The 13,215-nt window shown below is 41.6% G+C and overlaps 1 protein-coding gene across 1 annotated transcript in view; it reads left to right on the top strand.

Moving 5' to 3' along the window:
- Window positions 1–13,215, top strand: part of LOC117472695 (zinc finger and SCAN domain-containing protein 31-like) — a gene marked incomplete at its 3' end in the record, with an annotated part of 31,773 nt that overhangs the window by 7,768 nt on the left and 10,790 nt on the right. Inside the window, 2 exon segments of the mRNA XM_034118030.1 lie at window positions 3,043–3,324; window positions 6,923–7,232. Coding sequence (XP_033973921.1) covers window positions 3,043–3,324; window positions 6,923–7,232 — 592 coding nt within the window.

Here is a 13,215-nt window from a genome sequence, read left to right as displayed (position 1 = left end):
TTATGGGTAAAAGAATACCCGACGGGCAGATCAAAAATAGTCCGTTGTTATTGTTTGAACTATGTAGCAACGGTAGGAACTGCTTCGATAGCGTTTTTGCAGACCTTTTTGATTACAGATTTGAAAACATCGTTGCTTGCTTTAAAAGTAGCACAATTAATGATGTCAAACCTTGGAAAGTATCTAGATATCCCTGCCCTAATGCCAAAGGAACTGCACACTGAATATGTTTTGCCGTTTGATGTCTATGTCTGGACCGCTGCGTAAAAAGGAGGGTTTCTGCCCCGTTACTTCTCCGCTGTTTTCTTGTCCCAGTTCGAAAAGTAAACTGCTTTTCCGCTCAACTGTATACAATTTTTCTCAGACGCGGAGGGATACTGACTTGTTGTGAAAAGTAACTACAATTCTACCCGTGTATACGCTCAGTATATCACGGCTAAGAACCAATCAGATTGCTTGATTTGACTTGTCCGTTTTATAATTAAGCAATAGCTCACGACAGGCCGTGGTATATGCTCATTATATCACAGCTAAGGGGCGTGGTTCGGCGGAGGTATCGACAACCCCCTTAGCTGTGATATAATGAGCATATATCACGGCCTGAAGTGAGCTATTGCTTTTATAAAACGGTTACCAAGTGTGGCAATATGAAAGAAAAATACACACTCTAATTTAAATAGTTTTTATTAGTAAATAATGATGTTCAAAATAAAATAGTCCCTCCGTTGCCCTCTGCACGAAACATAGTGCGAGGTGGAACAATAACAACAGCTAGCGAACATATTAGACCAGGGGTCGGCAACCTCTTTGGTATGAAGTGCCATTACATTTTTGTATTGTTATCAGCGTGACAATGATCGAGAATTATCAACGGGGGGGGGGGGTTGAGGAGCTTGACGCTCGTGAACTATCAACAGGAGGGCGGGGGGGCCTCGCTGCGGGGAAGCAGTGTGTGGACCTGTCAGCGCAACTTACATGATGCCGAATTTAACAAACACATTTAAATAATTGGTTTAAACGGCATATAATAAGGACGATCGTCCGTTCTGTGATTCTCCAGAACACACATGTTATGATATTAGGGTCATGCGGAGTGAGATGAGATCGCTGTCCCTTTTAAGAGAGAGAGAGAGTGAGCGAGCGTGTGTATGTTTCTGGAAGTGAAACGAGGCAGCAGAAAAACAGAGGTCTGTGATGTATTTTGTGAAACAGAAGAACAGCTAAATAAATGCAACGGCCTCCCAAGAAGAGCTCGTCTCTCCAGTCATTTAAGCTAAAGTGGGTTATTGAACCTGAAGCTTGTTGCTTCCGCCCTCCTCGACTACGGTCTGGGAGCCGACAGGAAAGTTCAACACACAGATGGCCAGTCCGCCCCTTTGTAGCATATTATTTCAATGAGAGATGAGCAGATCGCCACTGGGCTTTCAACTAAAGACACAGCCACGCAAAAACTGCGGCATTTGTACAGCTCCTTATGGGTACTGCAATTTGTGAAGTGCTTTCCTCTGTGGTGAAACAATCAGCCCTGCACCACGGAGGAAAGCGGCAGAAAGTCACCTGGAGTTAAACAGAGCGGGGTTGCGCTGCGTGCATGGCTTCCTTCTGCAGGTAACAGGGAGACGCGCTCTGGTGGCGGTCTCGTTCAGGATCCGAAAATACAATTTAAATATTTTGCACACTTATTCCACTTATTCCTAGTGTGCCACTGGTTACGGTGCCGCGTGCCAGCATTGGCACGCGTGCCAGGGGTTGCCGACCCCTGTACTAGACAGAGAGCGTTGATCCATTATTTGGCTATTTATTTACATTAATGTGTATGTTGCCATTTATTGTGCACCCACTGAAAAACTGCCAGCATCAGTAGAATGGCTTACGTGGTTATAGACTGAGGTTGTTCTAGGCTGTTGCTTGGCGTGGCGAGAATATTGCTCCACTTTTTCCGGTCCCCGAGATTCGGCTTCCAGTAGGTCTGGAGAGAGCTTTCGCACCTGTGGCCACTAACGGTCATAATTTCTCTGCTTTGTTTCAAGACCCACATCAGAAAGCTTTTGAATGGTGATACTTTTCCAGTTGGTCTACTACCTGCTCTTCATGTAGCTCTACATGTCGTCGTTTAGGTGCTTTTTGTTCTGGAGATAGGCACTCCTCAATCCACTCCTCCATAGTAAGACCCCCCCGGAGGTCGAAGTTAATCTTAAATGTTTTTGCGGACCTTTTTGATTACAGATTTGAAAACATCGTTGCTTGCTTTAAAAGTAGCACAATTCATTATGTCAAACCTTGGAAAGTATCTAGATATCCCTGCCCTAATGCCAAAGGAACTGTACACTGAATATGTTTTTGCCGTTTGATGTCTATGTCTGGGCTGCTGCGTAAAAAGGAGGGTTTCTGCCCCGTTACTTCTCCGCTGCTTTCTTGTGCCAGTTTAACTGTATACTGTTTTTCTCAGACGCGGAGGGATGAAAAGTAACTTACAATTCTACCCGTGGTATACGCTCAGTATATCACGGCTCAGAACCAATCAGATTGCTTGATTTGACTTGTCCGTTTTATAATTACCCATATATATAATATTGAGGAGGGACTTATTCTTCTATTAAGTATTTCCATGTTCTGCTCATTTCTGTATGAGATATTTAATTATTATATATATTCAAGAAATCAGCTGTAAATAAACAATCAAATAGAATAGGACTACTTGACCAGTTAAGACATTACATGTTGAATTGATTGCTAAATACTGCATCCTATTGTGATGATAGAACCACATTCTGTTTATTAATTCATGATCAGATCTCAAACAACAAACACACAGCACAGCGGTTAAAATACACATTGTTAAAACATATTATATATATTTTTTAAGTGGGTGGCCGCATGCTTTTTAAATAAACTCTTTTCATGCTTTATGCATTTCTGTAGTCTTGTTTGTTGTTGTCTTGATATTGTGATATTGATCTTAACACCATTGCCCAGCATTGAATGCAATTTGCTTCCCTAACACCACACTAACAGTACTTTGTTTATTTTCTGTCCCTCCAGAGCTCCCTCAGCAACATGTCTGTAATGAGGATGAGGTTCTCACTGACCAGCAGCTCTGTAGTCAGGAAAGGAACTCCAGTCTGGACCAAGAGGACCCAGAGCCTCCACAGATTAAAGAGGAACAGGAGGAACTTTGCACCAGTCAGGAGGAAGAGCAGCTTGAACTAAAGCAGGAGACTGATGTCTTCATGGTGACTCTTACTGATGAGGAAAGTGTGCACAGCGGACGGACCTGTGCAAAAGAGTCTGTAGGCAAGCCCCAGATGAAGCTGCACAGAACAGGTGTGTAACAAAAAATAAAATACTTTCTTATTCTGTGTGACTGGCGAAGCCACACACAGTATAGTATTCAACATACTTATCTCATCTTATTCTCCTTCTTCTGCCACAAATGTTGTCATGCTACTCGTCCGGCAGCGTTGACACTAAACACACAAAAAACACATCAAAACGTTTCGTAATAACCGAGATCGGGTTGCTATGTCTTTTATAAGAGATTCGCCTAGCCGTTTTCACGCAAATTTGCTGAAAACTGCGATCATTTTCTCCATAGGAATGAATGAGAAATCCATTTGAACAGAGCTCAGAAACACTCCTTTGACCCCATACAGATTCCGCATACTTTAACGTAGAACAATAATTCCAACTTTAAACGGTTCTCGAGACTATGGACTTTATTAGACTATTTGGATATTTTTGATAGCTAGTACGGTTCTCACGTAGTCGCAGCTTACGTTTTGTGGACATTTCACACTGTTTCACATTTTATAATGGATGTGAATCGCAGCGTCCACACGAGTGCGTTGAAGCTTACCGGCGGGCGTGTCTGAAACTCGACCAACAACCAATCACATGAATCTCCCGCCCTGGACACACAAGCACGTGGTTTGATTGGCTAGAGCTTGTACTGGCATAGGATTTGATTGGCTGACGCTTCCTTCGAAGCTTCAAAAGTTGAACATTGCTCAACCTTTGAAGCGAGCAACGCGAGCAACGCGAGCAAAGCGAAGCGACGGAAACACAATGCAGTTCGGCAAAGCGAGATGTCACCCCATTCAAAGTGAATGGGCAGAAGCGCTGAAGCTTCAACGCACGCCACCGTGTGGAGGGGCCGTATGGGAAAGCTCGTTAAGACTTAGAGTGGTGACATCACGACTAAAGGGGAGAGGAGCTGGAAAATGTAGTGGAGTTTTTTTTCCAACTATTGCTCGGCTGGCCACAATTTTCACTCTTCATACTTTGGTGATCACAATGTAGGGATATTTGTCCGGGCCGCACCGATATGCTCATTTAATCAAACGGACTTGCATAGCAAACACGAGAGCCATCAGGTGTTCATCTGGTATCCTAAATACTCTGGGTAGGAGATTTAGCTGATTGGAGTTACAGTTTTTTACTTAGAAGCAATAATGCAGCACAATATTGTCAATACATTCTCTGACAGGCTGTCTCTCGTTCACTGGCAGGGCGTTGCCGTGGAAACGCTTTGATCTTTGAAGACACCTGTCGGTCGTTAACTAAATCCAGTGGTAATCTAAAGATGTAAAGGAACGATGCAGGAATGTGGTACAATAATCCAAAAATGTAATAGATAAACAGTTAAAATCGTCAGCTAAAAGTGAGCTAAAATTAATGGATATTCTTTGTTGTACCTTAACAATACAACTAATGCTATTAATACTTACTCAGCGGGGGTAATGTTAGCATCGGGACGCACACCCAAGTTTCAGTCACACAGTCAACATTTCTCGGAATTTTCTAGTTTCCTATCAAGTTCTTACTGTGGGGGAAACTTCTGGAGCAATGGAGAGTCAGGAGTCAAATACCCCTTTCACACCGGCGCTTTTCCAGCTCCTGCTGGGAGCTAGAGCCTGAAAAGCGCCGGTTTTTCCTGTTCACACCGCAGCGGCGGCGCGTCATAGCTCCGGAATGCGGTTCACTTCCAGCTCCAAAATATTGTCGGTCCAGAGGCAAGAGCTTCGGAGCTATGACGCAGCGTCGCTTACGTCTCTTACGTCGAGGCGTGCAGGAAACCTTACTTTGACCATCCGTTCGCTGTTATTGATCATTGTGGAGATACATGGGCTATACAGGTTGTCATGTCCGACTATCAGAAGTAGAATCATAATGAAAAATACGCCGGTAAAATGTGCCTATAGAAAACGGCTTAGCAAGTAGTCAGTTTAGCTTCGGTTGCTATGCTAACATCACCCATGTTATACCAGAGAAACTTTCATAACAGCGTTGTGATGCCAAACAGCGTCAATTCAGACTGACACACATTCACTTAAGGGGAACTGGGGATATGTATCAGCTGCTTGTGTGACAGTCAGACAGTGAATACTTTAGAGCCGTGTGAGCTAACCCGGAGCTAACGGGACAATAAACTCCCGTGGAAGTGCAGCCACTGCAGCGGTCGGTAAATGCCGCTGAAACACATTAATAAACAATGAACCACGGCACTCTGGAGAAAAGTATAAGGTTGGAGAAGTCGTTATTTAATTTAATCTGGCTTCGTATGATTAAAAGCAACACGACCCGATGCAGTCCCCGGCCCGTTGTTGTTGTGGGAGAAAATCAGCGACGTAAACTGTGACGTCATGACGCAGCAGCGGCAGCTCTGGGCAGTGTGAACAGAGCGGGAGCTGAAAAGGGAAACGGGAGCTGAACCAGAAAAGCTCTCGCGAGGAGCTAGAAAGTGAAAAGCGCCGGTGTGAAAGCCGCAATAGAGACACGAGGAGAGCTGGAGCTTTGATGGCAAACACTGATGGTTTATTTGGAGCTTCGGCCGGAGAATTGACAAGACATGTCACGGGCCACGAGTTGACCACACGGTTGAGATGCCACATCAATTCTGAAGAACCCTCTTGTAGCTCCAGGTTTTAACTAGTTCAGAGTGTAATAATCAACATTCTTCAATAGATAGACTAAACAGCTGAGGACACTGAATCACATCTGTTGTCGCTTATGGCTTATTGCACAACAATAACTATCTCTGACCGAAGTTCTCTACAGAGTTATTCCCTGACCCTTACAAATTATAAAACAATCTGAATGGGATTCATTATGGTTAAATAAAGCCTCTCGTTAGCTATTTTCTGTTTATTAATTCACATTCAGATCTCCAACAACAGATCACAAATACACAAAGCACAGCAGTTAAAATACACATTGTTAGAATAATGTTATAGTTTTAAAAAGTTGGTGGCCTAATGTTTTTTATTTGTATTTGATCAAATCTATTTATAAATGTTATGCATAATGCATTTCTATTGTCTTGTTTGTTGTTGTCTTGATATTGTGATATTGATCTTAACACCATTGCCCAGCATTGAATGCAATTTGCTTCCCTAACACCACACTAACAGTACTGTTGTGGCTTCCTTCCTTGTCTTTCCATCAAGCCACTAGACGCCTTAAACAGACAGTTCTAATTAATTTCTTTCCTTTAAATTACTCACAGTTTGAAGTGTTGCTTGGCCTCCGATGGTTTAGATGATGTTGCGATGTGTTTGCTCAAAATAAAATAACAAACTTGTGCACATGCAACAAAGAAAATAGGCCTTTACAATATTCAAAAGAAATAGGCAAAGCTCAAATAAAATAACAAACAACTTAGGTATTCTTTCTTTCTTGATAATGCTTATAACTTCATAACTTAAAGGATACTTGTACGATTTGTATGTACGTGTACGGTTAAAAACTGTTCCTCGACGGCGTCTCTCAACAGGTTGCCCATCACTGTGGCTTTAGCACAGGCGCCGTGGGAATTGTAGTCCTTTATAGTGCGTTGACTACAGACGTCACAATTAGGTGGCCTTTCTTATGAAAGCAAAATACTGGCTCTAACAAGTACTTTGTTTATTTTCTGTCCCTCCAGAGCTCCCTCAGCAACATGTCTGTAATGAGGAGGAGGTTCTCACTGACCAGCAGCTCTGTAGTCAGGAAAGGAACTCCAGTCTGTACCAAGAGGACCCAGAGCCTCCACAGATTAAAGAGGAACAGGAGGAACTTTGCACCAGTCAGGAGGAAGAGCAGCTTGGACTAAAGCAGGAGACTGATGTCTTCATGGTGACTCTTACTGATGAGGAAAGTGTGCACAGCAGACGGACTTGTGCAAAAGAGTCTGTAGGCAACATGCCAGTTATAAGCGTTGTGGTATCAGAAGCACAAAGTCATCTGCAGCTCATCTCAAGAACTGCAGATCCAGAAATAAACAAAAGACATCACAAAACCAAAAGGAACAATGTAAACAACGCTAACTTGTCAGACATGCAACGTAATACTTGCACAGTGAACAATAATTTTAAATGTAAAACTTGTGGGAAAGATTTTAAGTACTTGTCATTATTGCGAAGACACATGCCCACCCACACGGATGAGAAGCCATATTCTTGCCAAAAATGTGGAAGAGATTTCAGAGAAAGTAGTTCATTGAAGCAACACATGCGAGTCCACACCGGTGAGAAGAAATATACTTGCAAAACATGTGGGAAAGATTTTAAGTACATGTCAATGCTGCGAAGACACATAACCACCCACACGGATAAGAAGCCATATGTTTGCGTGACCTGCGAGAAAAGCTTCAATGAGATGTCAAAATTCAAAAGGCATATGAGCGTCCACACAGGTGAGAAAAAATATGCTTGCAAAACATGTGGAAAGAAATTCAAATTCAACTGTAATGTTAAGCTTCACATCATGAGAGTCCACACAGGAGAGAAGCCCTATGTTTGCGTGACCTGCGGGAAAAGCTTCCTTGAGACGTCAAAATTAAAAAGGCATATGAGTGTCCACACAGGTGAGAAACCGTATGTTTGCATGACCTGCGGGAAAAGCTGCGTTGAGACGACAACATTAAAAAGGCATATGAAAGTCCACACAGGTGAGAAACCGTTTACTTGTAAAGCATGTGGGAACAATTTCAGACGTAACGATGAATTATTGATCCACATGAGAAGGATTCACGCTGCCGAGAAGGCATAACTTTGAATTGAAAAGGTATTACATGGTTTACACCAACAAGTAGATTTCCATATATACCCACACAAGTGACACGATGGAGAGTTCTCATCTCAGCCTTATTACCCATAGGGGATGAAGAGGAGTTAGTAAATAAAGAGGCCGGCGCTCCAGGGTTAGGTTCTGCTGTGCGTTTTCGTGATGTAACGTAAACAATTGCAGAATTCCTCCACGGGATGCCATTGTCATTGTACATCACTCAACGCGAAATACACACACTCAGTACATAGCTAGACCCAATAATTTGCGGGCCAGGAGTTTGCGGGCACAGCTGTGTGTGTGTGTGTGTGTGTGTGTGTGTGTGTGTGTGTGTGTGTGTGTGTGTGTGTGTGTGTGTGGTGTGTGTGTGTGTGTGTGTGTGTGTGTGTGTGTGTGTGTGTGTGTGTGTGTGTGTGTGTGTGTGTGTGTGTGTGTGTGTGTGTGTGTGTGTGTGTGTGTGTGTGTGTGTGTGTGTGTGTGTGTGTGTGTGTGTGTGTGTGTGTGTGTGTGTGTGTGTGTGTGTGTGTGTGTGTGTGTAAGCACATAAATGCAGCAGTTTTTTCATCTGGATGAATGTTCACCAGGCAGCTACCTCTGGGACTGAGCAATGCAACCTATGCTGAAGATTTAAAAAACTGCAATTAAGTTGCAAATACATTTCTTTATGTTTTCAACATGTCATTTTGTTTTGTATATTTATGTATTTTGTAGTGGAATCAAATTGTTTGTTATTTTGGTTTCAAGGTGACACTCAAGCTGAAGTTGGAAATAATAATCGACATTGTGCTTTAATGAATAGAAATGATCGGTGCACTTAATGCTGCGTGATCTAATGTATGTATCTAACAATAAAGCTTTGTATGGTGATGATGTAAGAATACCAGATTCACCCTAAACGCTAAAGATATAAACAAATGAGGGTCATCCAGGCTGCTGGTATGACTGACATAATAAGTAAATGGATGTAAGTTGTAACAAACAGTAGATGTTTAAATGATGTCCACATGGGCTTGAGCTGAAGTTATTATATTATTTAAATACGTTTATTAGTTTGATCACCGGAGTTGCCTATAAAACTAAATGGTTCTCAGATGGCATCTTATTGCTTTCCTTTCATGCAACATAAAGTTCTACTTTTCATTTTACAGGAGAATACTTTCCAAGCCGGTACATTCATTTGACGGCTATCACTTAAACAAAAAAACGTCTATCTATGTTTCTGATTAAGGTTTTCCATGAAAAAGTGTTCACACATTACTATGTAAAGTCCTTCCACCCTTGTACTGTGTTTTAAAAAAAATGTAAAACATTGTATTTGCAATGGCTTAACAAATATGAATCATGTTAATGAAAGCTATTAAATAGAGCCTTCTCATTTCCTTTATTATAATGAATGTGGAAATCGCACAGCAAGGTTACAATGGCCTCAGTAAAATTCACATGTTAAATTTGCACAGATTCACTGCCACTAACCAACATCTCAGTTATAATATTAAAATCTGAATCTGACAGAAAGGGCCCAGATTCATCCCAACCAAAGTGTCTACTACCTTTCTCACAACTCTCACAGAGTCGAAAGCCATGCAAGAGCAATTCACAAGAAGACCAGTACTGATCAGGAACCAGAGAACAAATGTTTAAAATGGGGAGTTTCGTGATATCTTAAAGTACAAAAATATACACAAGGTCCCACACCGGTTTACAGAGGTGGGAGGAGTACTCATCGTGTACTTCAGTAAAAGTAGAAGTACAAGAGTGTAGGCATATACTGTTACAAGTTAAAGTTCTGCATTCAAAGGTTACTCAAGTAAAAGTACAAAAGTAAAAGCACTTATTATGCAGATTTCCCCTTACAGAATAATATATATTATATATTTTAATAATAGTTATTGATGCATTAAAGTGTTAGTCAAAGCTGGTAAAGGTGCAGCTAGTTTTAATCACTTTGTTTGCTGCAGGGTAGATTGTGAATTTACTCCAGGTGTTACTAAAGTCTTATTTAAAGGTGGGGTAGGTCATTTTGGAGAAAGCAGCTCGAGATCGCTAGAATTTGAAAATACACAGCCGGAAAAAATCTGCCTCTTCCTTACAGAGCCCCTCCTCCAACACACACGAACGCGCACATGACCAATGAGGGCACGAGATAAGTTTGTGCACAGATGGAAGGCTGACAGGCAGGTAGGCCATCCAGTTATTTTAGCCGGGCCGGCTAAAATGATTGGTCGTACTTTTTACAGTACTACGGCTTCCACAGATGACATTTTTTTATGGATTTTTTGTCAAAGCACTTAAGATATTCATTGCTATCGGGATGTTAAGAGCATTCCATGGAATATAACAAAAAGTGTATCTCGAGCCGGTTTCTCAAACTTACCTACCCCACCTTTAAGTGTTGATTATATTTCACATCATTAATCCAAGTCTGTAAAATAACTAAAGGTACAAAATAAATGCAGTGGAGTAAAAGTATACGATTAGTCTCTGAATTGTAGTGGAGTAGAAGTACAAACTAGCAAATAATGGAAATACTCAAGTAAAGAACAAGTATCTAAAAATGTTACAGCACTTGAGTAAATATACTTTACACCTCTGCCGGGGAAAAGCATTTCAAATTCAAAGATTGAAAATTGAAAGGCTTTATTTTCATATGCACAGTAGCTACAGTGTAGAAAATGGCATTGACAATCTGAAGTCCCAAGCTCCCCTAACATTGTAACATAGTTATATAGGACATAACACAATAAAACAGATACAAACAAATACAAATACAAAATAGAAATAGTGCAAGAAGAAACAGTAGAAAAGAGTAGAAGAAGTTTATGTTGCAAGACCAATGTGCAAGTAATGCTGATCAAGTAAACTATATATACATGTCAGAACAATGAATAAATACAATAAACTAAATAATGCAGAGAGTGTTGTAAGTTACTACATTTAGGAGTCAATATACATGTAAATAGAATAAGATACAAGAACAGAATGCTCTTGTATCTTAAATATACAGTCAAATACAATGAAATGGCTATGCATGCCAAAGAATGGGACACACAGCAATGCAGTGTAAATGAAAACTAGAAAATGCATTTCCTGCAGAAAATGTGTGCGAATGCTGTAAACTGTGAACATTTGTGGCTGAATTTAGCTGAAAATGCAGAAAAAGCTGAATATGTTATTAGCTGAATGGTAGCTGCTTTTAGCTACAAAAATGCAGAAAAAGCTTAATATTTAAAAGAAAAGGTTTAAACAAACATGTATAGCCTTGATGTCCTGAATTAGCTGAATAATGTAATAGTTGAATGGTTTCTGCAGCTGAAAATAGGCTGAAGGAGTTAAATATCAGATGTAAGTAGTAGTGAATGAAGCAGAATATTTGAACTACAAACTTTTGAACTAACTTGATGGTGAATTATCTGTCGCCATGGCAACGGCATTTGATGACACCCCATAATACGCTTAGATGTGTTGATGGCTGCATCGTTACCAAACCTGTGAAGTTTTGGGCCATTTCGAGCATTTTCACTGAAGTTATGAGAAAACCGTGTTTCATGGTGAGCATTGTGTTGCCATGGCAACGGCATTTGAAGAAATCTCAAAACTGTCCCGTAGATGTCTTCACGGCTGGACTGTTAGCACACATGTGAAGTTTGAGCACTTTTTGAACATTTTCATAGGAGTTATACATTACATTAGGAGGTTACATTACTCTCTCTCTTCTCTTGATCACCCTCTCAATCTTCTATCGCCCTCTCTCTCTTCTCTTGATCGCCCTCTCTCTCTTCTCTTGCTCGCCCTCTCTCTTCTCTTGATCGCCCTCTCTCTCTCCTCTTGATCGCCCTCTCTCTCTCCTCTTGATCGCCCTCTCTCTCTTCTCTTGATCGCCCTCTCTCTCTTCTCTTGATCGCCCTCTCTCTCTTCTCTCTCTCTTCTCTTGCTCGCCCTCTCTCCTCTTGATCGCCCTCTCTCTCTCTTCTCTTGATCGCCCTCTCTCTCTCCTCTTGCTCGCCCTCTCTCTCTCTTCTCTTGATCGCCCTCTCTCTCTCCTCTTGATCGCCCTCTCTCTCTCTCCTCTTGATCGCCCACTCTCTCTCCTCTTGATCGCCCTCTCTCTCTTCTCTTGATCGCCCACTCTCTCTCCTCTTGATCGCCCTCTCTCTCTCCTCTTGATCGCCCTCTCTCTCTCCTCTTGATCGCCCTCTCTCTCTTCTCTTGATCGCCCTCTCTCTCTCTTCTCTTGATTGCCCTCTCTCTCTCCTCTTGATCGCCCTCTCTCTTCTCTTGATCACCCTATCACTCTTCTATCACCCTCTCTCACTTCTCTTGATCGCCCTCTCTTCTCTTGATGTGTCTGTGAGAGAGAGGGAGAGTGTGTTTGTGTGTGTGTGAGAGAGAGAGAGAGTGTGAGTGTGAGTGTGAGTGAGAGAGAGAGAGAGAGAGAGTGTGTGTCTGTCTGTCTGAGCGAGAGAGAGAGAGAGAGCGAGAGAGAGAGAAAGAGCGAGAGAGAGAAAGAGAGAGAAAGAGAGAGTTTGTGAGAGAGAGAGAGAGAGAGTGTGTGTGTGAGTATGAAATGAACAGTTAGAACTGACTGCTGTCAGTTGGAGTGATGACATCATCGTGTTCAAACACAGGTGCTGATAGTTGAGCTAACGAGCTATGTATAGATCAAAGGCTTCATTGTTCTGAATGAGAGATGAACCTCTTACATGTGAACGTTTTGTGGAAGAACGATAACAGATATCTGTGAAATTTCAAAACGTGAAGCATGTCAAGGAAGTTGAGTATCTGAAGTGTAATTTTTGTTTACTTTCGGGTTAATAATGTGGCTTTTTTGGCAGTTTAAGAAAGGTGTGCGGCTGCTGCTGTGAGGAAATATCTGCCTGAAATTACAATGGGCTTTAATGGAGACATGTTGAACGTTTTTGTCACTTCATGCCCTCAAGAGGCATTTTGTTTAATTATTTTTTGCCTAATTATTTGTCATTTTTCAAGCTATGAAATGTTTTCCTACGTTTATCATGAAAAATTATGTCTCAAGAATGTAGGGTTTGGGAATTATGGCAAGTTTAAAAAAATGTTTGGGGAGCACTGCTGCACTCTGTTTTGAGATCAAAGCACTCTAGACTTAACGAGCTGCTCCATCCACACTAATGTTAAAATCTGAAGAAAGCCTCTTTA

This window comes from Trematomus bernacchii, unplaced genomic scaffold, assembly GCF_902827165.1.
Source record: "Trematomus bernacchii unplaced genomic scaffold, fTreBer1.1, whole genome shotgun sequence".
NCBI lineage: Eukaryota > Metazoa > Chordata > Actinopteri > Perciformes > Nototheniidae > Trematomus > Trematomus bernacchii.
This window is presented reverse-complemented; position numbering and strand designations above follow the sequence as displayed.